Genomic DNA, 27,514 nt, shown 5'->3' with positions numbered 1-27,514 from the left:
TTCATATTTGTGTTCCTTGACAAATTTTGAATCTTATTCATACATAGTTGTCTAGATTTAATTGTATTCATTTTATAGGAAAACAATCGAAAAAACGGTAGCAAATGCTGGCGCACTAGTATATTGTAGCGCAATCTTGCTTCAGCCCAATATTTTAAATATAAAAAAAAACAGCGGCTTCCCCGAGAAAACTACTTACTTTTCTTGAATCAGCGTTAAATTTTGATTATAAAGTGAAATTTATTATTTAAAAATCATTGAGTTTAGGACTACTAGAAATAAATAGTTGTGTAAACCGATTTACTACCATCTGGAGCAAAATTAAGGCGTGCGGTAAAACTTTCTAAAGTCAAACTCATGAATTTGTATTCAAATCCGGGACACCCAAAATACATCCCACAACCAGGAATGACAAACAAAAAAGGAAGAACAACTCCATTAACAAGGCTAAGAGTTCACAAACGATAGATGGAAAAATAATGGAACGCTTGCTGTTTAGATTGCAACTGGAATGGAGGGAAATAATATGGTCAGTCGTCAGATGCGCATCACGGTACAAGTAGGTAGCAACAACTTTGGTGTGAAAGAAAAACCAGCACGCTTTAAAGTGAGTGAGACAAAAATTAAATTGTGTGATACAGAAATATTGCATTTTCAACACGCCATACATGAAGAAGGATGGCAAAGGCAGCAAAATTTGTTACAAGAACCAGACGTTTAGTAGCGCAACTACTTTGGTTGAATCTCCCGAAATTCCCATCGATGGTAATTGTTGGCAGCGTCACACGGAAGTAGCGTTAGGTGGTTGTTCTGGGGATGGACGGCCAAACATCGTTTTAGCACCTTGTGCAACAACGTTTTCGACGCCTAAAAATGACATTCCATTAAAATAAAAGAATCCTGCCTCTCTTCTAACGAATTCGACAAATCGATCGGAATGCTTACTTCGTCATATTCCCAGGGCCCATCAACACTTCCAAGCCGACAAACAACTAGTTTTACACCCTGGCTGTCGGCATTGACACAGCGCTCACCTACACCCAATTGCCCTGCTTTGTTCAGGCGGAATAGCTACCGTCATAATGAACATGATTAGAACATACCGGCCTTTCCATTTCTAATCTTCTATCGATTACCTGATTGTTGCCAAAGCCATGACAATGAGATATGCCCATCAGACTAGGCGGCTGGTGGCCCATAGTATCCAAACATTGACGAGCAGCTGTATTACGAAGCTAAATGACAAAAAATGGCTCTTTATACGTATTAACGCATTGAATGTGTGGGTGGGTAGCCTTAAAATTGTAAATGCATTATCACAAAATCGATAATTCGTTTTTTCCTAAATTACTGGAGTAAACGCCATCTGGCGATTAAATAAACAAAATAGAGGACGTGTTCGACCTACCTCACCCCAATGCACATTGGGAGGAAGTTCAGGGTATTTGTCTAGTACGTCGTATGCCACTTCTTCCATGAACCATGCAAAGCTCTTGCAATTGAGTCTTTTCTTCATTTCCAGCTGTTGGGTAATGTTACCCATGTCAAGGAAGCGAGCCATTGGTTCACGAGTGTAGAAGAATTCTTTGTACTTTTCGTCAAACCAAACTTCGATTACCCGCTTGTAATTCTGTAGAGAAAAACATTTCGTTGATGAACCGTAGAGTCATTTTAGAGTTAAAATATAACATAAGAATTACGATGGTGATGAGGGAGCCTTTTTTGTTCGCTGCTAGCTTTCCGAAAGTATAAGGCATAAAACCTCGATAAACATGTCCGACACGCGAACAAGGAACCCAGAGGATTTTACCTCCACACTGCCAAATCTAATAAGAATAAAATTTCATTGAAGTTAAGTTCAACTATCCTCTTTTTTCAATTAAACATTTTTTTTACCTTAAAGGAGAGCTCAAAATTTTCTCCTCCCCACACTAGGAGACCAGGATCGTAACCTCCAATCTCAAGGAAATATGATCGGTCAATAGCAAAAAGGCCTCCAGCGTGAGTTGGAGATCTTTTCGATAAAGGAATTTTTTTAAATTAAAGTTTATGACAACTGAAGAGGCATTGTATGACGTATTCAGTAAGCTGTACATTACTTGTAGGGTTCACTGTTATAGGTTCTTGTCTGGGCTTCTCTTTCAGGTACTTCATTTTCCTTGTACAACATGCCCCATTCAAAGATGCCGCGGAAATTTGTATCACCTTGATAAACTGGTCTATATTCGAAGTTCTCGTGATCGATTCCGTCAATTAGCGGGACAGTCATTGTAGTTCTATTATTTATACATATAGATAAATATTAATTATTTATGAGGCCATGTTTTTGTACTAATACCTGTCCAAATATATAGGGTAGAGTAGAGGGGGAAGCCAATTAAGCCCCACTTCACAGTGCGCATCAAGAAAGAGAACAACTTCTCCTCGAGCTTCTTCAGCTCCTCGTGTACGTGTTCGAATCAATCCTTCACGTTCCTTATTACGTATTAGTCGGACTTTTCCATTGTATCTCTCTATGAAATCCTCCAGTTTTCGTTTTAAATGAGCTAAAAGATAAGATGGTAATAAACAAAACCTACAATCTTTGTTACTCTAATCTCATGAAATACCTTTCTCACTGTAATCATCAACCAACAAAACTTCTTCAAGAAATTGAGGTGGGGAACGATCAATCACAGATTGTACTGTTCGAAGAAGGGTAGACCATCCTTCATTGTGGAAAACAATAACAACACTGGCTTTGGGCAAATCTTCTGGGTAACTCCAATGTTTGCATCTATGAAGAAATTTTATATTTGAACTAGTTAAGAGAATTTCTTTAAATAAATGTACTGAGGAGTTCTTGTATCACTAATTGTTCTAGAAAGGCTGATTTCATCTGAGACCACCATGTTCATGCCAAACTCAGAAATTGATTGACTGGCCTCATTTCTTTGATCAGGAAGCAGTACATGGGGTTTTCCTCCTTCCCCAGGGCCTGATTTTGGTTCTTCTACTGGTGGCTCAAAGTTCCCCAATTTGTCAGCTGTGAAGACAGATAGCTTCTTTGCCTGATGGGATGGTGCCTTTTTCACAGAGAGGATTACTCAATAAAATGTTTGTATTTTGTTCATACTTCTGTCCTGACTTACTTTCTGGTGATCATTCTGTGAGTTCACTGCATTTGCAACTGGGTTTCGATTAGCAAAAAACAGCACACATGCTACCAATAACAAAACAGTTAGAAGTCTCAGCAACCTGGAGCGTCTTAGTTGAATGATATTCATTATTTATGACACCTATAGAGGCAAAATTTTTCATTATTAAAGCACCAAGAGTACTGAAGCGCAGTTTAAACGTACATAGCACGCTACTGCTTTACAGAAAAATATTGACCAAAAACCAATCAAAAACCTTTTTGTTTAAAAGAATTTAAGGGTGCAATCGTGTATCTTGCAATGAATAGCAAGCTATTTAAATGAAGAATAAACCGTGTGGCTCCCTTCTCCACGTCACAAGGTTTTATTTCGAAGTAAAAAGGGGCAATGTTCCTAACAACCGGTGCTGCATCTGTGCCTTATAAACAATGCATTCACGTATGTCGAAAGGTGGGTACCTGACCAGGCGCTGTCAAACTCAAAACTATCTGTGGCTAAAAGAGACACCTATCCATGCGCACAGAAACTTCCATGGATGAAAATCGTAGCTCTAGTGGGGACTGCTTTTTAAAATTTTGTGTAAATTATTTAAACTCAAAGTTGTTGCGATAAAACCACCTTGATTCCTTTTACTCGAACATCGATAAGCTAATGGTAACACAATAGTTTATTGGAAAAAAAATCAAGCAAAAAAAGTCTGACTTAACGGAAAAAAGAGAGGGTTTTTTACATTTCCTTCCAAAACAACTGAAAAATAAACTTGATAACCGTGAACAGCATTAAATTTTCAATCGAAATCATTTATTATATGCCAAATTTGGAATTTGGCCAAAAATGAAAAAGTGAGAAGGCTATTTATATTTATACCCTTCTCACTTTTGTCAAAATCGGCAAAAAACGAAATCCCTTGAAATTCGATAAAAATCACACGGGAGAGCCAAAATTGAACGCTGAGTTCGATTATGTAAGTGTTTTTCTCCTTAAACCAGCCGTTTTCCAAATAAAATACAAAAATGTACTGTTTTGGCATGTTGCAATACACCGGATCGAAGAAGTTACTAGCGCGCCAGTACTCTCAATCGAAGTCGTGTATTTTATGCATTTCGATTTAGCTATTGGTTTTCTCCTTAAACCAGCCGTATTCATATATCATTCTATATACTTAAAGCTGAATGCTATTCCGAGAAAATTTAATTTATTTTTTTCATTAAATCAACCGTCTTGGAAGTGAACCGATTATTTGTGCTGCATCGCGCTTAACAATTTCTAACAACCAAACGGGAACAGAACACTTGCTAGGCTACTAAAGGGGTATCACGGAACGTATTGTAGAATGAACACATGCAAACATGTAAAGAAAATTGATCGCTGTTTGGGAATAATGGCATTAGGTGAACTATTGATAACCGGGCCATGATTTTACCCCCAAATTCTAGATAGTTTCTGGCCATCTAAATAAGAAAGGATTTTGATCTAACATCAATGATTTTATTTTGCGAATAAAGCAAGGTTTTGTAAGAATTGTTTCTGAACACTCACATATTAAGGGAAATCCCTGGATTGCATTGCATGCTCACATACTCATAGACACGATAGAGGTTTATCTCCCTAAAACAAAAAAAAAAACAAATGATTTTAGGGTTTTAAAGATAACTAAGTATAACTTTCAAACTTACTGGGTACTTGGAACAAACTTCTTTTAGAAGATTTTTCAAAATGTCCTTTTGATGTCCTTGATTTTTATCAAGAACAACTGTAGGAATAAATGTCACGGATGGGGTCAAATTGTGTGTTTCTTCTCCATAAGCTTTCAATAGCTCACTTCCTTCTTTACTCTTTGAACAATTTTCAATTTCACCCCAATTTGCATTCACATCATTTGCACACTGTTACAAAAATTCAAAAGCATCATATACATAAACCAAAATAAAAACTTACAGTATCAGTTCTGGAAAATTTTTATTACACTTTCCCCTGCAGACTGTGGGTTCCTGATATTATTGATTAGGCAAGAAGCAAACCTAAGTTGCCTTGATCTATTTGTTATGTATTTGATTCCACAAGCATGTATCTTGTTTCCCACACATTCTAGTTCAAAATGTTGACAGGTGAAAAAAATGCCTGTTGAGTTCTCTGTAGTCTGCAATTATGAATTTATTTAAATAACTTTTTTTACCGTTGACAAGAGATTACTTTATTACCTCTGCTTTTCCATAAGGAACCAATCTGAAATCAAAAACTTCAGGTATTTTTTCAAAAGCTGGGACTAGTTGATGCTTGATAAAATGTTTACTATCTGGGCACATAGACTCATAATACACTTCAACGAACACATGATCATGTTTTAATTCATCTTCCTGAAACAAAATATTAAGTTTAATTTTATAATATTTGAATCAAATGATTTGCAAAAATTTATATATACTCCACCTTTATGTCCACATTTGAGTTGTCTGAAATTACGGAAATCATCCGCCAAAGGCCAAAGATTGCGAGGCAAAATAACATCCCGCGAATGATAAAATAAACCACTCGACGTTGTGCCATGTTTTTCGGTCGGATATCCTGCATTTAAAATGAAAACGCGTTCGAACACTATGAAAGAGCAATCGTATCTCATCTATTATTGCTAACTTTATTGTAGCTGGGCAGTTGCGCTGCCCCAACACAAGTAAATTTTCTTTGGATGTCAGTTTACCATGATTTGGAAATTTGTCACAAAAAAGAACTATCAGCTGACAGAGGTAAGAATGACATCTAGTACGTAAAGTAGTCGACAAACTAGTAGCCATCTGTTACCGGGAAAAGTAACGAAAAGAAGCGTTCTATTACACATGGCAGTTTGGTTGGTGTTAAATCTTGCAATCTTGCATGCCGCATTGGGTTAACGCATTGAGTAAGAAAGATATCTTTTTTATTCAAGTAAAGAGGATAGTTCCAGATTCGTTCTTCTATTGGTAACCATTGTTGTGTGCCTGTGTTCTATTATTATTTGTTTTTGCCAAAAAAAAAAAAAGTTTTGAAGTTCAGTTTAATGGTACAGATACTTTTGGTGCCTAAGAAATGACGACCTTTACATGCATATCGTGTCATGTGGCTTTTAAAGAGCCGAATGTTCAGCGTGAGCATTATAAAACGGATTGGCATCGATATAATCTTAAAAGAAAAGTTGTGGACTTGCCGCCCGTGACTGCTGAAGGTACATAATTTCTTCCTGGTTCTGTAGATTTTCACCTGTTTAGCTTTATAGGAACAATTTTGTTTAGTATTTCAGCAACGTGTTTTGGAGCAAAGAGCACATGCAGATCAACAAGAGGCAACAAAAGGCCTTACTCTTTATTGTAATTACTGCAAGAAAAAGTTTGGTTCAGAAAAATCTTATGAAAATCATCTGTTATCAAAGAAGCACCAAGAAAATGTTCTTAGCGGAATAAAGCATGTTAATGTGAAGCCTGAGGCTGCTGGGGACAAAATAGATATTGAGGAAGATATTGAAGATGATTCAGACGAATGGGAAGATGATGATGAAGCAATTCCAATAACATGTTGCCTTTTCTGCAATCATAAAAGTGATACAATGGAAAGTAGCTTGAAGCACATGTCATCCCAACATTCCTTCTTCATACCAGACTTTGAATTTATTATTGATTTGGAGGCAATATTAACTTACCTTGGGGAAAGAGTTGGACAAGGTCACATTTGTATGTGGTGTGGCCATCTTGGGAGGCAATTTCCATCAACTGAAGCAGTACAGAAACACATGATAGATAAAGGGCACTGTAAAATGTTTCATGAAGGGGAAGTTCTGTTGGAATATTCAGATTTTTATGATTACTCCACTAGCTATCCAGAAGGTGGAGATCCAAATGAAGAAGTAGAACCTAATGTCATCAATGATTCAGGCTTTGAACTCGTTTTGCCGTCTGGAGCAACGATTGGACATAGATCCCTTAACCGTTATTACCGGTACGATGACCTAGCATTTTTCTTAATTGTCAGCCTGTTATTTGAACTTTTCTTTTAAAAATTTTAGTCAAAAGTTAAATCCTAACCCAAGACCAATCCCCACGCGTCCAGCCATTCAGCATGGAAATTACTTCAAAGCCCTTGGCTGGACGACATCCACCAAGGAAATTGTAGAAAAGAAAGCGAGAGACATAACATTTATGCGGAAAATGTTCTTGAAAAACCAGCTTGGCGTGAGCGTGAAGGCCAACAAACTTCAGAAACATTTTAGAAGACAGGTCGATATGTAGAGCGCTAGTTGGATGTGTCACTTCGTCGCTGTTGAAAATATATACGTTTGAGAAAAATTTTTATTCGTTTTGTTGAATACAAATTATTTGTTGACAACAAAAGTTGTGAAAGTGTTAAAGGATTGCTGAAGGAATTTCAATGCAAAAAAGGTCTTTTCCACGGGCTTCTTGCAGCTCCCATTTTACTAGTACTTTGATCTAAATTAGAAAAGCATTATGAGAAAATAGCTATGGCAGAAGACACATGGTTAATACTGTATGAAAGACAAGTTTAAAACTGGATACTTGAATTTACACAAATCCTCGGGAGATAGCTGTTAATCACTCTTAAAAGCTTACATGGGAAAAAAAACAATGTATCAATTACCTTAGGGTAGGCTGTGCTTATTGGAATGGTAGCTGTGTAAGTATAATTTTGCCCATTACTTAAGGGGCAATCTAGACCAGAATTTTGACAACTAACACCAAATAATCATAAAAAAGTAAATATATTAAGCATGGTGTAATTTAACTTTGTGGCTGACTTACGCATCAGTCTGTGGTAGAGGAAAAGGTAGAGGTACTAAAGAGTAAAACACTGTTATTACTAACATGTAAATGAACTATCTTGCAAACTTATTTACCTCCTCCAATTATTCCATGGACACTAGCCTTGGTTTTATCAGTGTCTTCCACTTGATATTAAAATAGACACTCTCATGAAATAAATCTTTTTGGATAAAGGCAAACATGGGACAACTTACATGCAGTGAAAACAACTGTCAAATTGGCATTTTGGCCTGACCTAAGTATGCATATATTGCTGTTTTCACATCCAGAAACTGCTACTGAGCGAACCTTTCCACACACAGATCCTGTTGTGGCAAAAATTTTAAAACTGTAGGCCAGATGGTAATTAATTGAGTATACCACAATCTTTGTAAATCAAGGCCTGTGTTGTGAGCACAGTGGAGACTAGAAATAGGAAGCTAAAGGATTTCACTGCAGTCATTGTTATCGAATGAGTGGTCGGAAAGCAATTGATGCTCGAGAAAATAATTTCTTCAAATGTGACTCAATATATAGCCTGATAGCGGACGTTGTGTACCAGTTTGCCTAACAATACAATGTGTACAATTACCAAGGCTTCAGCAGTCTAACATAAACGCTGCGTCGGCATTCATACTTACGCCGTCAACCAAACAATGAAACGCGTTGCCTTCGACGATGAAATCAAAAAACTAAATTTTCAGATTTTGTCCAAAAGGTCGTTTTGTAACAACTGTAGCAGAAGCTAACAACGACTAATGCCACATGCAATGCTACTGCTCTATTTCAGATTTAGGGTTTGCCTGGTTGCATTTTAAATACGATTAGATAACTAGGAACCACTACTTCCGCGAACGATAAAAATTTTTAAGCCATGACTAGTGAAAACAGAAAATTAGCATAGTATATATTTTTACTTTAGAGAGGGTGTTTTCAAGAATTAGTGGCCTCTGGCCTTTCCACAGCGTTGTCGATGATGAGTTGTTCGATGATGAATCTATCCTTGTCTTGCTAGAATCACTAGCATGCCCACGAAAGCGCCAGTGGGAGGTCGAAAATTATATAACGTTGACATTCAACGTTTAACTGTCATATGCCTTAAGATACCAGCCTTAAGATATTCGTCCTCCATGATTGAGGACGAAAGCAGACGAACTCGTTGTAATCTGGCCCAGGCCGTATCTAACCGACCGCTAACAATCACTTATCTCATTCTCGATGGTACCATTCAGTGGATCTCCAAGCTGTCAGTGCGCTGTAATAATTGTCTTAAAATCAGAAATGGACATCTATCGCAAGTAGAAATCTATCTATTAAATCATTAAGTCAGATAAACCAGGAGAAAGAACAGAATGTGCATCTCGTCTGGTATTGTTCATCGCGTATCTTCAGACTGCAGCGATTTCAGGCCAAATTGCATTTGTTGATTGTGCGAAAATTTTGCGATACGGTGGATCAAAAATACGTACTTTGATCGTAAGCTGACCTCATTCTTTAGCTGCAATTCTGCAGTCTACTGAATGAAATTGCATCCTGTCGTTGGCCACTTGAACATCCGACCCCAAAAGAACATACCACTCAAATGCATCGATCGACTATGTGGAACGGACTGTCCAACGCAATTTCTAGCAAAAATGTCGAGTCCAAAAAACATGTATTCGAATAGTTTTTGTTTTAAGGGGAGGGGAGATTTGAGATGGGGGAACAACAATGGATAATGGAGGTAAAGAGAAAATCAAGAGGAGCGTAAGAAATGCAAATAAGATGGTAGCAAAAATGTTGGTTACATATGATCCGCACACGATATAGCAAATGTTTTTGTCGAGAAAATGACATAGGGTGTATGTAAAAATAAAAAAAAAGAGAAACGTTCACACGTCAAATCGCGGCGGAAGCTCGATAGACCGTCATGATCAAAATCTGTACATTATACACGATTTTCCATTATGCTAAGACAGTTCCATTCACTTATTTTTCGAATATTTTTATGCTTTTTTTTCGTATTTTTTTTAATATGCGTGTGTCTAATTCCTTGAACGCGCCTATTGCGGCGTGCACGCTTCCGGAAACAACAGAAAAAAACCCTCGATAACGTCGTCAACAACAACAAAAAAGAAAAAAAAAGGCACTTATTATTGAAATTGGGCAAAAAGAACATAGACAGTTATATAAGAATTTTTACATTTAAAGTCCGAGAAAAAAAAAACATTTAATAAATGGTTGGTTCACGGGAAAGTTGAATAACTGATAATTAAAAAAAAATGTGCGCCGATTCCCCTCTTTTCGTTTTGTCCCCCCTCTTCCACCACAAAAAAAAAATTGGTTGAGGAAATTGTTTTCGGTGTTATTTCTTAAAAAGGACAAAACAAAAACAATCATTATCGCGTTTGAGGTACAGCGAATTCGAAAGACCATTACAATCGCGCCATCTGTTGAGGCAAAAAACGATCGTTTTTTTTTTGTATGAAATGAAGAATTTTAAAAATGCAATATTTGAAAATATCCTCTAAAAAAATATTTGTTTTGCCGGGCAACTTTGAAAAGAAAAATTATTATAATAACAAACTGAAAAAAAAAGGGGGGGAAATGAACAAGAATAAACCCAATTGAATTATTCTGATCCGTTTTGGTTTGGCAATAGATTGGCCACTGAACTCGGTATTGTTTTTAGTTAATTTTTTTTTAAAGGGGGTTTACGAGGCACAGGAAATAAACGGGCTGATACCACACAAACATTTTGATATCTTAATGCCACCTTATCGTTCATCACACGCACCGTCTTGCGACAGCGCGACGACACAAAAATGACATACGGGAGAGAGATAGAGGGAGGAAAGATTGAAAGAAAAAAAAAATGACACCAAGGCACTCGGTGGTGAATGGACCGCAAACGATATAAACATTTTTCAGGGATTTTGATATATATATATATAATATATATAAAAAGAAGGATCGCGAAGTCAATCGAAAATGAGAGGGAAAAAATTGGCTTTGGCATAATGCAAAATTCACATAGCCGTCAACTAAGGGTTTCAATGTTTTTTTTTTTTGTTTGTTTTTGTTTTTTGGTTGTTGTTTGACGGGTTTGTCAATCTAAAAAAAAAAAAAGACGTCACTTTATAAACTGGGTTGAAACGATCATAATGCCGCATTGTTTGATGAAAGGTAGCATTTGGTGTGTTTGTGTGTATGTAATCTCAGGGTGAATTTTTTACTCGTCATCCTTCTTGTCCGGTTTGAGATCGACCATGGCGTGCAGTTCCTCCGCTGTGTACCTATTTGATGCACGGGATAAAAATCACGTTTGAATGAAACTGCTTCATTTAACAATCAGCTAAGGTAATGAGACTCACCCTAAAAGATTCTGAAGATCGCAAACAAAACGGTAGACATATCGCTTGCCAGCCGTCTTGTGAATGATGTTCTTGTCGTAGTAGTAACGTAGACCACGCGACAATTTCTCATAATTCATTTTGGGCTTGTTCTTGCGGATGCCCCAGCGACGTGCCACTTCGTCCGGATCGGATAGCTTAAATTCCCAGCCGTCGCCCGTCCACGAAATAAAGCTCTGGCACGACTTGTCCGTCAACAACTCGAGCAAAAATTGCCACAACTGGATCGGTCCCGATCCAGTGAAACAAGGGCCGCTCCCTGGTGGTCCACCTGTCAGGCGAGATAAAAAAAAATAAGGAATTGAGTGATTTTGTTACATACAGAATCAAATCACATGTTGCTAAATACCTTGGTAGGCGGCCAACATGGAAGCTTGAATGACTGGCTTGGATTCCGGTGAGCCCATTGTCGGGCTGTGACTGCTGAGTTGGTGCATGTGCCCACCCAGGACCGGATCGTTGCCTCCCCTTTGGGGACCCATTCCGCTGTGGTTGTTCATGTACGCCGCCGGATGGTGCTACAAGTTTTCAAAAAACAATGCGAAAACAAAAACAAAACGAAACAAAATAAAAAAAAACTAGTTAGACACAACAGTTCGTTTCATTAAATGTTGGATGATGATGATGTATATACCTGTGCCTGCATGCCGTTGTGGTGACCACCGACGAGGTCGCCAGGCGGAACCCAAGGATCATTGGGACCGCCTCCTCCGCCAAGGTTAGGTACTGTCTGGAATGGGCTGTGTTCGCCGTATGTGGGATGTCCTCCACCGGGAGTAGAGGCTCCGTAAGGATCCGAGACGTAACCTCCATCGTGACCGGGATACCGTCCTACGAACAAAAGAAATCAATTTTATTTAAACGAGTGAAATCCGAATCGTTGCGGATGACGACACACGCGCACAAAAGAGTTTTTTTTTTAAAGAGAAAACCCACATCACTTCTTTTCCTAATAAATCCCACCCATAGTTTCCCTCGCTCTCTTTCTCCGAAAAGGAAAATTTTTGTGTACGACAGAGGCTAAAAAAAAAAAAAAAAATCTGACGTAGATTTCAATTCCTTTCGGTAGTTCTCAGAAAGAAAACTGCGTGTCCGGGGTAATCATCGTGATGGAAAACTCACCGTCAACAGGTGGCCCGCTGTTGATTCCCTTTATTTCTTTCTTTCTATCGCTCATCAGAAAGGGTCGGTGTAAAGCTTTCGATGCTGTCGGTTACGGCCGGTTGAACCGGCTAATAAAAAACAAAAAAAAAAAGGGAACCTTTTCCAACTGCCATTTTTCAAGTCTCTATTGTTCTTGGTGCGCACCCTTGTTAATGATCCACTCGGCGGGTGTAACAGCGAACCACCCGTTGTCGATTGCCACGTGGCAACGCTGCTAACTGATTATTATTTCATTTCGTTTTTTGTTTTGTTTTTTCAAAACAAATTTCTGTTTGTCTGTTTTTCGCTTTTCTTTGTTTTCAACAATCATCAAAAAGCAACTAAAAGAAGAGGAGGGAAAACATTGCTTTTATCGCTACGTCCACGCGAAGCGAATGGTTGGCAGACCCCTCATTTGGATAAAAACCCAGCGAGATTCGATAAGTCACTGAAAAAAAAAAGCATCTAATCGCGCATCCATTTCCGCCTGGCGTTTCAACTGACGCAACCGGGCAAACCACCGCGTGCACACACACACACACACACACAGACCAAGACAATTTTGAAACAAAGAAAAAAGGAAAAAAAATGTTTGTTTCCATCGACTGATGGACGAATGTTACCTCGTCCATATGGCTGTTGTTTCATGCTGCCGCTGTACGGCTGCTGTTGTTGCTGTTGCGGCTGGTTGTTGTGCGCCGGCTGCGGATAGAAATCGGGCGCGGGTTCCGGATGATGCAGGAAATGATGCTGATGATGGTGTTGCTGGTGTTGTTGTTGCTGGTGCTGTTGTTGCTGGTGTTGCTGATGATGATGATGGAGGTGGTGCTGCTGCTGTTGCTGGTGGTGTTGTTGCTGGTGGTGGCCGGCGTTGGTCACCGAGTCTAAATTCTGGTAATCACCTTCTCCGTCACCGAAAGCCACACCGACTCCAAAAGGCGAATCGACAACCTCTTGGTGCTGCTGGTGCGCATGGTGCTGCTGGACCACGGCGGCCGATCCGGACCCGGGAACCATTTCTCCCATTCCGGTCTGCATAGGGTCGCCCAACGAGCTGTACCCACCTGCACAAATCGGAAAAGAAAAAATTGCGTGAAATCGAAAATGTCTTAATCCAAGTCGATTTTTTTTTTAATGCAGTTATTTTCGGTAGTTAATTGACTGCATAAAATGAAATGATGAATCGCTTTTTTCTTATAGCCATACATGAAAATTTGATTGAAATCCCTTTCTGAAAAGGAAAAAAAAAAGGTTTTTTCAAGCGTCAAACTTTCGAATTCAAAAAGTATCAAATAAAAATGTAACAAACAAAAAAAAAAAGGAAGGTCGCGTTGAACGATGATAACATGAATGATAATATGAATGTATACAATAAAAAAGAATGGGAAAAATCAGTCGCCGGAAGAGGGAGGTTTTATATCGAAGAACACAATCTGAGGTCCACAAACACACACAGACACAAAGTCGAATGAATGGTGCGTGTACAGTGAGCTCGGGCCGACGATTATTGATCAATGAGCTCTACGTAGAATTGACACACGCACACCAACAACTGCGTCCCCCCCTCCCCCAATCGTCCCTAAAGAAGAAGAAAAAAAAAAAAACGAAATCCCTTCCATTCATGAGTCAAAGAATGACTTGATTCAAATGAGAGGAGGGAAAAAATGAGGTGCTCGGCAGCCGAAGCGAAGAAGGGCAGGCTAGAAGTTCTGTATGCCGCTCGATGGGAATCCGAATAACAACAATAGGCTAGGCATAATAAGGTTTGAATTCGGGCGGGACAATGGACCCAAAGAAGAAAAAAGATGGCAGACGACTAGACAGAGAACAGTAAGAAAGAGAACTTCCATCGTATTACAGTGAATGAATTCGATCGGAAATAGCGAAACACAATTAAATGCGGCACGATCCATCTCGGCTGCATTTTGATGGCCAATGCTACCGATGAATAATAATAATAAATAAAAGGAGGTTTCATTCTGTTTCACGACAAATTTGGGATTTCCTTTATGTGTGTGTACGTGTGGAAAACTTGTAATGATGTAGCCACGAAACAAACCAATGAAAAAAAAAACCAACAACAAGAAAATGGTCGGCACGCACATCAAGTACAACATCTTGGGTGTCGAGATAAAACGATTTTTTTCTTTCGGATGAGCATCGTCATCTCTTGAACAACAACAACAACAACAAAAAAAAAAGAGACCTGGCGCGCGTCTTGGGCCATTCTCACGATACAGTGACCCGTTTCACACCAAAGTTCTCGACCCGAAGAGCGACCCCTCTCACGCTCGTATCTTATTCGAAAATTAATATAAAAACAAAAAAAAAAAAAAATCCAGCAAGCAGCTTTCAACCGAAATGGATGATGTCGTTTTTTTTTTTTCGTAACGGACTTTTGAAATTTTATTCATTTTTTTTTTAAGTAAAAAAATAAAATCATCAATTTCTCACCGGTTCGAAAAATAAGAAAAACTTGAAGAAAAAAAAAAAAAAAAAGAAAAGTTAATGGCACCGCCAACAGAACAAGAATTCGTCTTATCCTTATCCAATTCAAACAAGACGCTTTAAAAACAAAAGACAAACAGTTCAAGTCAAATAAATCATTAAAAATTCAACCGAAAAAAAAAAAAATAAATAAAAAGCGGATCGCCGAATAGAAGACATTCCAGCACATGTCACCTGGCCGTTATCTGCTGGTTAGAAAACGTTTGAACAACGAGCCCACTCTCCGTGCAAACAAGTTAATATTGACAGAAACGTGCGCGCGCGCGTTCCGAGTGACAACCCTGTGGCATGTGGATGGAGTTAAGGTCATCGTGGTGGCTCAGTTATCTTTTGTGATGCAACAAACACACGGCCAAAAGAAAGGGATGAGAAGGGGAGAGACGGCCAGAAAACACATCTGGGTGCGATTTTCATTCACAAAGGTCTTGTCAGGATGGCCGTCATCACTGAGTTGACACACGAAAATAAATTTTGAAAATGAAAAAAATAGAACGTAAAAGAAAAGGAGGGTGGACGCAACAAGTGATCCAACTTGGATTGAATGATGAGTGTCGGGTGAGTGTGTGTGTGTGTGTGTTTTTTAATGTCGCCCTATTAAATATACATTTGATGCTTTCAAGGACACGAACGGAATGAATCCGATCCTGCCGCAAGTGACGGGCGAGTAGTGGCGGCGTCGGCGGCGGCACCGGAAACGGCTCATTCACATCCCGCCCCACCGTGAAACCCCTCAAACAATACACACACACACACACACACACACACATGTATACACGCAGAAAAAGAGAGAGAGAGAAACAAAAAAAAAAAAAAAAAAAAGAAAATATTAAAGAAAAAAAAAAGTTAAAATGCAAAGACAGAAAACCGATGTTACCGTTTTGATGAATCGAAAGCGATCGAATGTCAACACACACTCAATTACCGATTGACCTATCGAGAGTGTATCGGTTGTCTATCTCTTTTATCTCTGCCCTGCCAGATAGAGTACCATCCCCGAAAAAAAAAAAGAAGAATAAACCGAAGTAATTTAATCAAGCGCCCCTTCCAAAAAGATATTCGAAACTGATTTTGCTACACACAAAATAAAAAGGGCAGCACTGCGATCGCAATGACGGCGAGTACCACTACATTCTTATGAAAGAAACAATGTAAGAGAATTGTCTTTCTCATTTATGATTCTTCATTCAATCCCACATATCCGAATGTTAAAAAAAAAAAATCGAAATCAAATAAAGTTTAGCAAAATTTTGGGTGGGGTCGAAACAGCGTACGGCAACACACAACAACAAAAAAACCTATGATTACCGCACGAATCACGTTATGATTGTACATTCAATGAAATGATTATTGCCGTGTTGAGCGGCCGTCACAGAGCCCAGCGGAAATGGCTCTTTCTTTTTCTTTTCTTATTCTTTTCTAGTCAAATAAAGAAAAAAAGAAAATCTGGTGCATGCACACGGGCCTCTCTAGTTTGGTCTTTGGATTTAAACGCAAACGTCCGAGTCCCGATCTCCCCTTCCATTCACTTCCGGCCAGTTTTTTTTTTTTTGTTCTCTCTGTTTGTGGATGTCTATATACAAGCGAATGTAAAAATTTTATTTCATTTTCTAGTGTCTTTTTTTTTTCTTTCTTTCCTTTCTTTCGCTAGTTTGTGGAAGGTGCGTGTTGTGTGTATACCTGTCATGTCAGAGTGTGACCTGCACTTCCTGTCCGGATTTTTTTTTTTTTTCTTTTTAAAAATTTGATTTCCTCCCCCTTCTACTACCCCCTTCTCTTTTCTTGTTCTTCTTCTTTTTCCTCTTTATTTAAAAAAAAATTTTTTTTTGAAAAACAATATTCGTTGATTCTTTCTCATTTCTGGTTAAGAAGAAAGCGTTAAAGTGATCAACTCCAAAATGAAGCCACTTGTTGATTGAATGAAAACAGCGTTGCAAAAAAAAACGATCTACCTGCAAAACAATAGCGACGGCCTATTTTTTGTTCTTGTTGAACTGCAAATGAATAAATCCGTCGCACAATTCGCCCTTCCCCCGTTCGCACTATCCGAGTTTGTTTTTTTTCCCGCTGGCGTCGAAAAACAATTGCAATTGCTCCCAAAAATCGATTTCGTTCTTTTTTTTTTTTTTTTTTTCTTCTCTTTTCAATTCCAAAAAACTTGGAGGAGTAGACAACAAAAATGTTTTCGTTCACATTTCACAGGGGAATCGAGTGGAGGCCGATGTGCGTGTCACTATAGTTGGTGCGCCAGCGCGCTGCCCGACAACAACAACGACACTGATGCATGGCTCACGCACGTAACCGCGCAACAGTTCAGGGCCGAGCGCACGCCGAGTCTCAAATCGACTTGTTGCTTCGTTTTCTTTCTTTCTTCTTCTTATATGTACACACACACACACACACACACACACGTAAACCCGTACTCTATGTATATAATTTTTTTTTCTTCTTCTTCTTTACAACCCCAAGAAAAAAAAAGTATTTTTCTTTTTTTTTTTTTTACAGGGAAATAAAGAAAAAATAAAATAAAAAAAAAAGTCTCCCCCCCCCTCCTCCCGCTCGTTGAGAGCCTAGAACAATTCAACAACCTTCCGAGAAGGAGAGAAGCCCGAGGTTGCGAGCCCTCCAGCCAATGGGAATGAAGAACGAGTAGCGCCGCGACGCCTCGTCGTGTCGCAAACAACTAAGTTTCTCGGTCGGACGGCAAAAGGCACGCCGGATGGCGAGAGGAGCATAGAGGAAAAAAAAAAACAAACGCCATGCCCTTTTTGTGGGTGGGTGGGTTGAGCTCCGTAGTGGCAGCCGCCCACTTCTCTTTCACTGCCGAATTCAGCCCCAAGAGAGAGAGAGAGAGAGAGAGAGAGAGAGAGTAGACGCGGGCGTGCGGTCATACGGCGAGGCGGGTGCGCACGATCCCGAGAGTTCTTAGCGAAAGGGAACCTCCTTCTTATATACATTAGTCAATGGGGGCCAAGTGGGTGGTGGTGATAAGCAATAGACGTGAAAAGAAAAGAGGCGAAATGAAAAGGTTGCGTGTCTCTCTCTTTGGTCGTCGAATGGGACCGGCCGAACTGGAACTCACGGCCCATCTCTGATGATGGAAACAAGCACGCGCATCATGTCTTTCTTTTCGCTGTGATATTATTATCTAGACGGAAAATACATAAAAACATACAATTGGTTCGCTCTTCAACTCTCTCTCTCTCTCTCCCAACAACTCAATAGCCATGGCAATGCGCACGCAAATGGACTCGCTAGACTGGAACCAATCACCATACAGGCTACATGCGCATCTAGTGAATGATCAGTTGGAATTCAAAATAAAAAAAAAAAAGGAACACATCACAACGTAGATTTTTTTTTTTTAAGTTGAGGGATGGATGGGAGTCAAGTTTGTTGCATAATCCCACAGTAATATTTATAGACCTTTTTTTTTTGCTTTTGCCTTTTTCATTTGTGTGCTATTCCAGGTGGATGTCGTGTGTGCCTATGTGTAGGTCTTCCATCAACTTCACGGCCATATTCCCTCATTTACTTGTGACGCCAACCGGTGAACCCCTTCATTTTCTTTTTTCCATCTCTTTTTCCTTCTTATTAGCTCGCCTGTCCTCCATTGTATAGCACACATCAGGTATTTTTTTTTTTTGGCAAAAAAAGAGATGTTTGTTGGATTGCAACAAGTTTTTTATTTTTTATTCTTGTTCACGCCGCGTTGATTTTGAAGGGAAAACGAGACAAAGAAGAAGAGTCTTTCTCTTTTTGGAGAGGGGGGGGGGGGAGGCTATTATTTATATTCTGCATGCATCACGATGATTGAATCAAACATCTTTCTTTTCCACCCTTTCGTGTTGCTTTTGTTATCCATTTTTTTTTGTTTTTTTGTTTTTTTTTTCTTTTAAAATTTGATTTAGCGCATCCGAAAATATTAGACGCGCACATTCGATGGCTGCAGAGCACAAAACCCGACACACTCGGAAACTCTATAAACTTTTACGACCCAGTGTTGTTGTTTGTTGGCATGAAAAAAAAATCACTGCCAAAAAAAAAGAAAAAGAAAAAAAAAAGAAGAATACATACAGAGAGCTGACTTCCGGTCCGATCTCTCAATGTTAAAAGCTGACTGACGAGGAGGGGCGTCGGGGCGGGTCGTTTGCAAGGTATATACTACACACACACACACACACACACACACACACAAGGTTGATGAGGTGGTGTTGAATAGGGGTGGCTGGCAGGGTGGATTTAATGATGGCGACCGCAATAGCCGTGCACACACGCATCAAGGCTGGCGGGCAACGGTACTTGACGTCGCTCTATGCGCATCCACACACATTGTGCATTAAGCTCCCAGTGTGTGTATGACCGTGGCGAATTTTTTTTTTTTTTTTTTTTTTTTTTAGAAATCCGATGATTCATCAAGTACTACACTTGAGGAGGAGGATGGATTTTTTTTTCGGTTAGAATTATATTCAAATGAGAACAAGAAAAAAGAAATGAAAAAGAACATTTCTTTTGTGGAAAAAAATAATATTTCGTTTAAATTTTTTTCCCTCCAATTGTTGGCGCAATTTTTAATAAATATTTCCACTCTTGTGTTGTCATTCTTTTCATTTCATTAAGAGAAAAGAAAGAAAGAAAAAAAGAAACAGTCAAGTAAAGGACAACATAGAAAAAGAGAGGGGGGGACGGTTGGCGCTCTCTGCCCTGGCAAATGCCAACTTCCTGTTTCCGGCCCGCCTGCAATGGGACACTCTCCACGCCTGCTTTTGTTTCGACAATCTAACTACTCTCTCTTCTCCTTTTTTTTTTTTGCATGACTATAGAAGAGTCTCTTATTTTAATTTTAAACTCTAATATCCATTTTGACACTTCTCTCTTTCCTGAAAAAATTATAATAAAAAAGAAAAAAAAAAACCCTCTCCTTGTAACAACCAGTTGTTTGAGAACTGGGAGTTGTACTGTCTGAAAAGGAAGAAGAGCGTATGGGGTGGAGGGGGGATACGCATACAATGGCGGCGGCGAAAAAAAAAGAAGAAAACAAAAATGAGATAATGCGTAATACCGCTCTCTTTTTCTTTCCGAGGGTCTCTCTTATTTATTTCTGTCTCTTTGTGTGTGTGTGTGTGTGTCGCCCGTTTTTCGGGAATATCGTTCCGCCGTGCTGCATCGCTTCGTATTCAATTGTAACACACACACACACACACACCAGCCGCGTATAATTGCGATGAGTTATGCGACGAACGAACGACGGCCTCTTTTCAATTTCTTTTGTTTCATTTCAACTATTTCTTTTTTGTTTTTTCTTTTTGAAGTTAGAAAGAAAAAAAAAAGAGGGCACTGATTGATGGATTGATTGGGTCTTACCTTCTAGGTAGGATGTGACACCGTTGGAAGTGGATGAAACGGCCAATCTGGATGGATTCATCGACGACAGGACGTTGTTGAGTTGCTGTTGTTGTTGCTGTTGGGAGATGGGCGACATCATTTTGAGTGCCGGAGGCGTGGGCGGTGTAGGCGGAGACACTGGCTGGATGGACGAGCCGATCACTGAAAGTGGAGATGATCCAGTCACCTGCGCACCGGCCGATCCAGCAGGTGGCTGTGCCGTCGTCGAAGACGAACCGGCCGGCGTCGAGGCGTTGGACGGTGAATTTGAAACACCGCCGGACGACGACGAAACGGCCGGCGGTGGCGGAGGCGGCGGAGAGAATCCACCACCTCCTCCTCCCCCTCCTCCTCCGCTGTTGCTGCTGTTGTTGTTATTGTTGTTTTGGCTATTGCCGGTATTGTTATTAGCACTGCTACCGGCCAAAAAGTCTCTCAAATCCGGGACCGGTACGCAAATGGATTCATAAAAATTGGCCGGCACACTGCCCAGCGCTGCCCGTTCAACGTCTGCAAAAGAATAAGGACATCCATTTAACCAACAATTCCCTTTCTTTCCAAAAATGGACGTTTTAGAATATGAATGGATGTTACGGTAAACCACCATTTCGAAAAAAAGAATAAAATGAAGTAGGGAAAGGAGCAAAAGACAATGAAAAAAAAAAAAAATAGATGGGACGGAATGATTTTTCTTCCTTACAAGAACTGTGACGTTTTGAAACGGCTTGTTGCGCAAGAACAAGCGGCACGGTGACACGTCCAAATGATCGTGTCCCGCGTGCGCTTCACGTCCCACAAAAATTAAAAGAGACACACACACACACAGAGAAAGAAAGATAAAAAAAAAAAATAAAAATAGGGAAGCTTCATCGCAATCGGCGACAGAATTTAATGATGGTATAGTATAAAGCAGACTTGATTATATGGCCGTGATGTGTCATACTGTATAGCCCTACTATAAAAACGTCTGGCCATTCGGGAAGTTCTCTTTTTTTGTGTGTGTGTGTGTTTGTGTGTCTGTGTATTACGTGTCTCTTTTTTTTTTTTACCTCTCTGTTTCTTTGGAATTTTACAACTTCTTTTCCAAGTCCCGACCGATCGCGGTCGGGATTCCCGCGCGCTCCATTCCTTTTTTTTTTTTTTTTTTTTGATTACCTAACACACAGACACGCATTGACTTGTTGCCTATGCGGTTATATAGAATTTTTACTTTTCCCGACGTCTAGTCATCGGGAAAATAAAAAAGACAACAAGACAAAATGTCAATTCCGTGATTGAATCATTTCGACATTTCACGGAGAAAAAAAAAAAAAAAAAAAAAAGTCTTTCTTCCTACTATAGTCTATCGTGAATGTAATGAAGTGTCTAATGAGTGCGTTACCTTTTTGAAGAATCTCGAGATGCTCCCAGAGGATGTCGCCCATGAAAGGAGGCGTTCGGGCCAGAAAGTTCTCCTTGCCCATGGCGCACATGTCGCGGCCGCGCATGCGAAAGTGCTGCAGCACTACACCTTCCAGCGAGAACTCTTTGATGGCCCAGTTGAGCCAGCGCGAGACGTCGCTTTCCGACCACAATCGAGGATCTGTTTGTTACGAATTCAAACGTTTCACACAACAAGAAAAACAAGACAAGTCAGATATTGTTCCATGTGTGGTCCACCAAATGGGTTTAAGCAACCACCAGAATAGAAACACTGATAGCACTCCACGCACCCTCAACTTGATACACTAGATTCTTAAAAAATAAAAGAAACAAAAGATGACAACCACAACAACGACACACACAAACAACAAACTGGCGTTGGGATGTAATCAACAATAAAAAAAAAAAAGTACGTTGTGCTGTTGTTCGGTCCTCATCGACGACTGAATCAAAAGAGCAGCTGCCACTCGGGTTTTTATTGGACGATGCTAGCGCCGTATGCCCTCCTCCCCCGCTCCTCCTCCTTTCGCTTATTAACAAGGAGGGGATAGAGGAGGAGTAAGCCCAACAGAGAGACTAGGAGGAACGTTTTTTTTGTGTGTGTGTGTATGTGTGTGTATGTGTTTGTGCTATGTAGGTCATCCTACACACCAACCCGTTTAAAAAAAAATATATAAAAAAAAGAGGCAGCACCGGCTCACGACGCCGCCGCTACGCTAATCGTAGCGTCCAAGTACATTATGCATATACGGAGGGACTGGGCCGAGCAACAAGTCGACTACGTAAGTCTGTTAACTCTAACAAGAAGTTGTCACACAGAGGGAGAGAGAGAGAGAGAGAAAAGAGAGGCGGCCACCGGATGTGAATCGAAATGGCGACAAGTCACGAGATCGAGTCATTTCTCGATGGTTGACAAAAAAAATATTAAAATTGCAGTTTGTTAAAAGCAAAATAATTTTTTTTTTTTAAAGAAAATGCGAGGTCGATCTACGCGTTTGTGTGTGTGTCGTTTGTTGTCGCGAGTCGATTGTTTCCAATCAAGGCGGGACCATTAAATGAATAGTAAATTGAAGATGGGGCGTTGTTTTTTTTTTTTGTTTTGTTTTTTTTGTTACGAGATTTGAAATCCCCCAAAATTTTGTTTTAACAAACGAAAAATAGAAAATTGCGTGTTTTCTAAGTAAAAAAAAAACAAACAAGTGGATTCGCTCGGTTGCTTTTTCTAAGATACCATCAAAAATTATAAAGTTGGAATATTTTCATTCATGACACTATCTCATTCTTTCTCTCTCTCCCCCTCTTCTACTCTTGGTCCGCCGTGTTGTTCCACCTGGTTCGTTCCAGTTCGGTCTCCACCAGTTTGTTTTTTATTATTATTTTTTTAAGAAACATAAAACTCATTACTTGCCCTATTATAATGCCGTAAGGAAAAAAAAATAGACAGCCAACCCCCTAAGAAAAAAAAAAAAAACTATATACATTTACAAAATCCGATGCAATCGGCAGCAAGACCGGAGAGCCAAGGAGGAAAAAAAAAAAAGAAAAATAACAAAAATAAATAATGCCCAACTGATTGAAATCTATTATTCCAATAGAGAATGGTATGCCGACATGTAAACTTTCGGCTGCCGCTCGCGTTCGTACATCAGCTCCTGCAGCAGCCACACTAGCAAGTTAAAAAAAAATAAAAAAAAGGAGGGGGGGGGGGAATGTCGACGCACGTGAGCGTGACGGCTGAAAATGCCGGCGCCTCGGTGGCAACCGACGCGCCGGAATCCCTACCTTTTTTTTTTTTTTTATTTTTCTAGACTTCCCCCCCCCCCCTTTTTTTTTTTGTTTCTTTTTTGTTTGACCACTACATCGCAACATAACCTTAGGGCGGTATATATACAGAGAGAGAGAGAGAGAGAGAGAGAGAAATAAATAAACGTGTGACGTCACTGTTCGGCAGCGCAACGTAGACGAAACTATTCCAAACATTGAGCCAATGATTTTGTTGTTACTCGGTTCGGTTTAAGCCGGAGACCTTTGGAAGGCTGCGATTTAAAGGGTGCAATCAAACACGTACGATCACGAATTCTAATGACTCGGTGAGAGATACGAAAAAAAAGAAAAGGTGCGGTTTAGAGGAAGAAAAAAGAAAATTGAAAAATTGTACGAAAATGAATGTGTGGAAATATATCCGATTATCTTTTTCTATGAACATATATCCACCTCGACTGTGGTCAAGCGTGCCTTTAATTTTAAACAAGAATTGAAGGAACGTCCTCGCTTCTTTTTTTTTTTCTATTTCTAGTTCGATTTTGTTCCCCCCCCCCCTTATTTTCGTTGTTCAACTTCTCCCAATATTTTGGCTTGCGCTCGGCACACCTGAGGCGCCGACATCCCTCCCCCTCTCTTCTCCCTTTTCACCGGTCCTTCTACTATTTTTTTTTTTTTTCGCCCGTCATTATATTCGTCGGCAGGTGTCAGAGAAAGAGGCACGTCAACATGTAGACAGCTACCTTACTGTATGGCCACGTTGGCTCGAATTAAAAAAAAAATATATATATATAAGAAATAATTTAGCAATACATGTAGAATCCACTTTGGGAAACGATGTTACAATTCGAGAAAAAGGTGCTATATTAAATAATAATATATATCGAATCGACTGTACTCGAAAACGGGACGGGTCAAGTTCCCTTTTACGAGGATGATTGGATTTTTCGATGCTGACGGACTTGGCTGATTGAATATTGCCCGGAACCCCGTCAAATGTGATGAGAGCCCCATAGCTGCGTGGCTGATTAACTTTCCTACGCTCACCTGATGTCTCTTTTCTCTGTCCCTTCTTTCTTTTTTTTTTTTTTTTTTTCTCCTATCTGTCCTTCCCTTTCCCTTTCTTCATTATCTACACCTGAAAGCTTTTTTGGACATGATGCGGCATCCTTAATAATCGTGCGGACAAGTGCTCTCTACGGGTCAACCATTTCTCATTCTTCCCTTCCCTTTCTTTCTTTGACGAACTATAGAAAAAAAAAAAAAAAAAAAAAAAGATGAGAGACATTGATGAGATGTCGAGGTCCGGCCACTCGAATGAACGTGTCCAAGAGATTCAGTTCACGACACTGTGTGTCATTATATTAAAGGACAGCAAAGTAGCAGCCCCGTAGGCGCATTCTATTCTAATAAAAAGAAAATGAGGATAGATAAGATAAGATTTTGAAAAAAAAAAAAATAAAATAAGAGACGCGTTATCGCACCATCACCAACCCCCCCATTGCGTGTCATAAAAGGTTTAGAGATCATACGCGAGAAAAATACCCCCACCACGATAAGTTCTAGATTACCGCAGTTCCAAACATTTCTCCCCCCCCCCCGCTCTTTTCCTGACACCTAACAAAAGAGAACAACCCTGTAAAAAATTATTGAAGATGAAACCAAAGATATGATGATGGTGCGTAGGCGAAAAACGGCCCCCCTCAATGGAATACAAGACCAAATAGAGGGGCGGTTTGTGTTCACACCGCAAGCGGATGGACACAAGACGAATTCAGTTGTCATAGGTAAACTGCTAATGCCATATCTATCCCGTATGTATAGTACGACAGAAGAAGAAAAAAAAAAATGAAGGCGTTAAAGATAATAAGACGGCCGATAAATACAAAAGAAAAACCAACCTCCCTTTATCTTTTAAAAATATAAAAAAGAAAACTCTTCGCTCGGAGTTGAAACCAGCCGCTTGCCGCAACAACAGGTTTTTCACAGTACTTGGCAAAAGAGGGATCACCGATTTTTTTTTTTTTTTCGAAAAATAATCATAATAATAATAATAATAAATTGTGAAGTAGCGGCTACGTAGCGTGTCGTGTTTTCAAAAAAAAAAAGGAAAATGGAAGAAAAGAGCATAAACGTGTTATTACCTTTGGGGATGCCCAGACGCTCCTGTTCCTTCTCCCACGAAGCGAACGAGGCTTTCAGAGCCTCTGTCATCTTCTTGTTGGTGCCCGGCGTTAGCGGTGGCACCTGGGCCGGTATATCTATATAATAGAATGGTTGTTTTTTTTTTTTTTCCAAGAAAAAAGAGGGAAAAAAAAAGAAATTAGCATCATAATAACAACGTCTTTTTTTTCTTCTTGTTCTTCGGCTATCTTCAATAAGAAACAAAAAAAGACAGGTGATGTTTAAAACAAAACAAAAAAAAACTGGTCACAGCTGCTTTGTAGCACAAGCCACACGCTCTGACGTACTTTTAAAATTTGAATTCGAAACGTCTCTCTTTTTCAGAAAAGAAAAAAATAAAACAAAATATAAACGTTTTCCGAGGAGACAGAAGGGGTGATGATAATAATAATCACAAGTTTAGATGGGAGGTAATCAACAGTCGAGTTGTCGAGACAAGCAAAAGTTAATTGACGATTAAGAGAAGTGAGGGGAGAAAAGAAAAGTCCAACGGTCCATTACACGCCTGTTATGTATTCCCTTTTCTTTTAAGCCCATCTTTTTTTTTGTTTTGTTTTGCCTGCATTAAAGACTTAAGAATTGGATATCTCTCGTGGAACACGAAAAAAAAAAGCAATGGATAAGAGGGGAGGAAAAGTGGGTTTCAATGCTAAATGAGCTCAACCGTAAGTATTAACGAGATAGGCATAAGCGTCCAAAGCCACACACACAACACCCCATATAGCAGCCACAGCAGCAGGTTAGCGAACTATTTCCAAACTCCCCCCCCCTCCTTTTTTTTTTTTTTTTGGAACATATAGTACAAACCTTCTGGATCATTAGTTATTTTTTTTTCCCCATCTTTTTCTTGTTTAACCTTTTTTTTTTTTACCCTATGAAGAAAATGGGGGGGAGAGATGAAACCCCGTCATACACACCCCCCTCTTTCCCTTATACACACCCAAGTGTGTCGGAGGTGTACCGCTGCGCTGACCACCTGATATAATTTTCAGGAAAAAAAAAAACCCTCTCGTTTTTTTCTTTTTTTTTTTGGCTGCTGTTGCCCCTTTTATTTATTTTTTTTTTTTTTTTGAAGCTGGATTGTTTCCTAGGACTGCCAGCTGACTCTTTGTTAGACTACCCCACTCTATCCACAGTCCATTCTCGGGACAACTTGTGTGGTGTTGGCACCGCCACATGGTGGCCGGCGCCGCCACACCGACAGCTGAGAGAGGAGGGGGGTTCTCTTTTCTTTTTTGGCACATCATCAAAGCCATCACTCTTCATTTCGTTCTCAATTTGTTGCTGAAAAAACCTTGCTTTGCATTAAGTCGTTATCCGATAGTCAAACGAAAAAAAAAAAAAAAAAAGAAAAAGTGAGAGCGTGAGAGAAAAAAAAAAAATCAAAATGGGTTGCGTTCCCATTTCGATTTCATTTCACGTGTGTGTTACCTTTGCAACGGACGCCGTTGAGGGGCTTCATAGTTTTAATGCCCATCATAATCAACCTCGGGTGACAGTCGATGTACATAATCAGCCCGATCAACGTCGATGATGATGGCGGCCAAGACTTGAAAGAGAATCGTGTCGAAAGATGACGATCTTTTGATTGTTCGTTTCCCGTCAGTCGATTTGTTTTTGTTTTTTTCAAAAATAATAAACGGGGGATGAAAAATCAAAAAATGTGCGTTCGAGACGATCAAGAGGTACAGATGAGAGCACGCCACGTGATCGCGTAATCAACAGGTGCTCACGCGTAAGGCGTCGTTCGACGTCGGCTTCGCTTGACCAACAACGTCCTTGACGTCTAGTTGCGCGTTGA

General features: G+C 39.8%; 5 protein-coding genes across 8 annotated transcripts in view; 1 reads left to right on the top strand and 4 right to left on the bottom strand.

The window, feature by feature from the left end:
* Positions 1–340: 340 nt before the first annotated feature.
* LOC130685251 (N-acetylgalactosaminyltransferase 7-like) lies at positions 341–3,620 on the bottom strand. Of its 2 annotated transcripts, none has more exons than XM_057508519.2 (12): positions 3,342–3,620; positions 3,132–3,278; positions 2,833–3,065; positions 2,610–2,776; positions 2,339–2,546; positions 2,100–2,276; positions 1,897–2,014; positions 1,701–1,826; positions 1,409–1,630; positions 1,137–1,235; positions 946–1,071; positions 341–867 (listed from the first exon to the last, which is right to left on the bottom strand). In XM_057508519.2, exons 2-12 carry the CDS (start codon positions 3,264–3,266, stop codon positions 730–732), a joined length of 1,749 nt encoding a protein of 582 aa, XP_057364502.1. In that variant the 5' UTR covers positions 3,267–3,278; positions 3,342–3,620; the 3' UTR covers positions 341–729. The 2 variants fall into 2 exon arrangements, with proteins under 2 accessions (XP_057364502.1, XP_057364501.1); XM_057508518.2 differs by having other exon boundaries at positions 3,394–3,620.
* Positions 3,621–4,315: 695 nt separating this feature from the next.
* On the bottom strand, positions 4,316–5,887 carry LOC130685275 (GILT-like protein 1). 3 transcript variants are annotated; one of them, XM_057508557.2, is made up of 7 exons: positions 5,772–5,887; positions 5,568–5,702; positions 5,339–5,494; positions 5,104–5,277; positions 4,814–5,023; positions 4,677–4,745; positions 4,316–4,588 (listed from the first exon to the last, which is right to left on the bottom strand). In XM_057508557.2, exons 2-6 carry the CDS (start codon positions 5,682–5,684, stop codon positions 4,719–4,721), a joined length of 684 nt encoding a protein of 227 aa, XP_057364540.1. In that variant the 5' UTR covers positions 5,685–5,702; positions 5,772–5,887; the 3' UTR covers positions 4,316–4,588; positions 4,677–4,718. The 3 variants fall into 3 exon arrangements, with proteins under 3 accessions (XP_057364540.1, XP_057364539.1, XP_057364538.1); XM_057508556.2 differs by having other exon boundaries at positions 4,316–4,610; positions 5,568–5,873; XM_057508555.2 differs by having other exon boundaries at positions 5,568–5,873.
* Positions 5,888–5,973: 86 nt separating this feature from the next.
* Positions 5,974–7,450, top strand: LOC130685263 (cytoplasmic 60S subunit biogenesis factor ZNF622-like). Its single transcript, XM_057508537.1, has 4 exons — positions 5,974–6,094; positions 6,181–6,336; positions 6,404–7,103; positions 7,171–7,450. Exons 2-4 carry the CDS (start codon positions 6,201–6,203, stop codon positions 7,391–7,393), a joined length of 1,059 nt encoding a protein of 352 aa, XP_057364520.1. The 5' UTR covers positions 5,974–6,094; positions 6,181–6,200; the 3' UTR covers positions 7,394–7,450.
* LOC130685283 (NPC intracellular cholesterol transporter 2 homolog a-like) lies at positions 7,436–8,691 on the bottom strand. The gene is made up of 7 exons (XM_057508569.2): positions 8,563–8,691; positions 8,303–8,488; positions 8,137–8,247; positions 8,017–8,067; positions 7,922–7,955; positions 7,761–7,851; positions 7,436–7,591 (listed from the first exon to the last, which is right to left on the bottom strand). Exons 2-7 carry the CDS (start codon positions 8,382–8,384, stop codon positions 7,508–7,510), a joined length of 453 nt encoding a protein of 150 aa, XP_057364552.1. The 5' UTR covers positions 8,385–8,488; positions 8,563–8,691; the 3' UTR covers positions 7,436–7,507.
* A 2,435-nt stretch (positions 8,692–11,126) lies between these two features.
* Positions 11,127–27,514, bottom strand: part of LOC130685233 (ETS-like protein pointed) — a 31,068-nt gene continuing 14,680 nt past the window's right edge. Inside the window, exons 4-11 of the mRNA XM_057508496.2 lie at positions 25,674–25,790; positions 21,728–21,928; positions 20,326–20,856; positions 13,080–13,520; positions 11,948–12,144; positions 11,663–11,831; positions 11,275–11,584; positions 11,127–11,196 (exon numbers count right to left, since the gene is read on the bottom strand). Coding sequence (XP_057364479.1) covers positions 11,133–11,196; positions 11,275–11,584; positions 11,663–11,831; positions 11,948–12,144; positions 13,080–13,520; positions 20,326–20,856; positions 21,728–21,928; positions 25,674–25,790 — 2,030 coding nt within the window. The 3' untranslated portion in view covers positions 11,127–11,132. The remainder of the gene's footprint in view (positions 11,197–11,274; positions 11,585–11,662; positions 11,832–11,947; positions 12,145–13,079; positions 13,521–20,325; positions 20,857–21,727; positions 21,929–25,673; positions 25,791–27,514) is intronic.

The sequence above is a fragment of the Daphnia carinata genome, chromosome 3 (assembly GCF_022539665.2).
Source record: "Daphnia carinata strain CSIRO-1 chromosome 3, CSIRO_AGI_Dcar_HiC_V3, whole genome shotgun sequence".
Taxonomy (NCBI): Eukaryota; Metazoa; Arthropoda; class Branchiopoda; order Diplostraca; family Daphniidae; genus Daphnia; species Daphnia carinata.
The sequence above is the reverse complement of the archived record's forward strand: the minus strand, read 5'-3'. Positions and strand labels throughout refer to the sequence as shown.

What these genes read in the sequence shown, in the direction of transcription:
- LOC130685251 (XM_057508519.2), bottom strand. Translation starts at nt 3,266, where the DNA reads ATGAATATCATTCAACTAAGACGCTCCAGGTTGCTGAGACTTCTAACT. An exon ending in CACAGAATGATCACCAGAAA is followed by an intron (nt 3,066 to 3,131) that starts GTAAGTCAGGAC and finishes TCTGTGAAAAAG; the next exon opens with GCACCATCCCATCAGGCAAA. An exon ending in GGCCCTGGGAATATGACGAA is followed by an intron (nt 868 to 945) that starts GTAAGCATTCCG and finishes TGTCATTTTTAG; the next exon opens with GCGTCGAAAACGTTGTTGCA.
- LOC130685283 (XM_057508569.2), bottom strand. Translation starts at nt 8,384, where the DNA reads ATGACTGCAGTGAAATCCTTTAGCTTCCTATTTCTAGTCTCCACTGTG. An exon ending in GACAGTTGTTTTCACTGCAT is followed by an intron (nt 8,068 to 8,136) that starts GTAAGTTGTCCC and finishes TTTAATATCAAG; the next exon opens with TGGAAGACACTGATAAAACC. An exon ending in TAAGCACAGCCTACCCTAAG is followed by an intron (nt 7,592 to 7,760) that starts GTAATTGATACA and finishes TTTCTAATTTAG; the next exon opens with ATCAAAGTACTAGTAAAATG.
- LOC130685275 (XM_057508556.2), bottom strand. Translation starts at nt 5,708, where the DNA reads ATGCAGGATATCCGACCGAAAAACATGGCACAACGTCGAGTGGTTTAT. An exon ending in ACTCAAATGTGGACATAAAG is followed by an intron (nt 5,495 to 5,567) that starts GTGGAGTATATA and finishes ATTTTGTTTCAG; the next exon opens with GAAGATGAATTAAAACATGA. An exon ending in TTCCTTATGGAAAAGCAGAG is followed by an intron (nt 5,278 to 5,338) that starts GTAATAAAGTAA and finishes TCATAATTGCAG; the next exon opens with ACTACAGAGAACTCAACAGG.
- LOC130685263 (XM_057508537.1), top strand. Translation starts at nt 6,201, where the DNA reads ATGACGACCTTTACATGCATATCGTGTCATGTGGCTTTTAAAGAGCCG. An exon ending in GCCGCCCGTGACTGCTGAAG is followed by an intron (nt 6,337 to 6,403) that starts GTACATAATTTC and finishes AATTTTGTTTAG; the next exon opens with TATTTCAGCAACGTGTTTTG. An exon ending in TCCCTTAACCGTTATTACCG is followed by an intron (nt 7,104 to 7,170) that starts GTACGATGACCT and finishes TAAAAATTTTAG; the next exon opens with TCAAAAGTTAAATCCTAACC.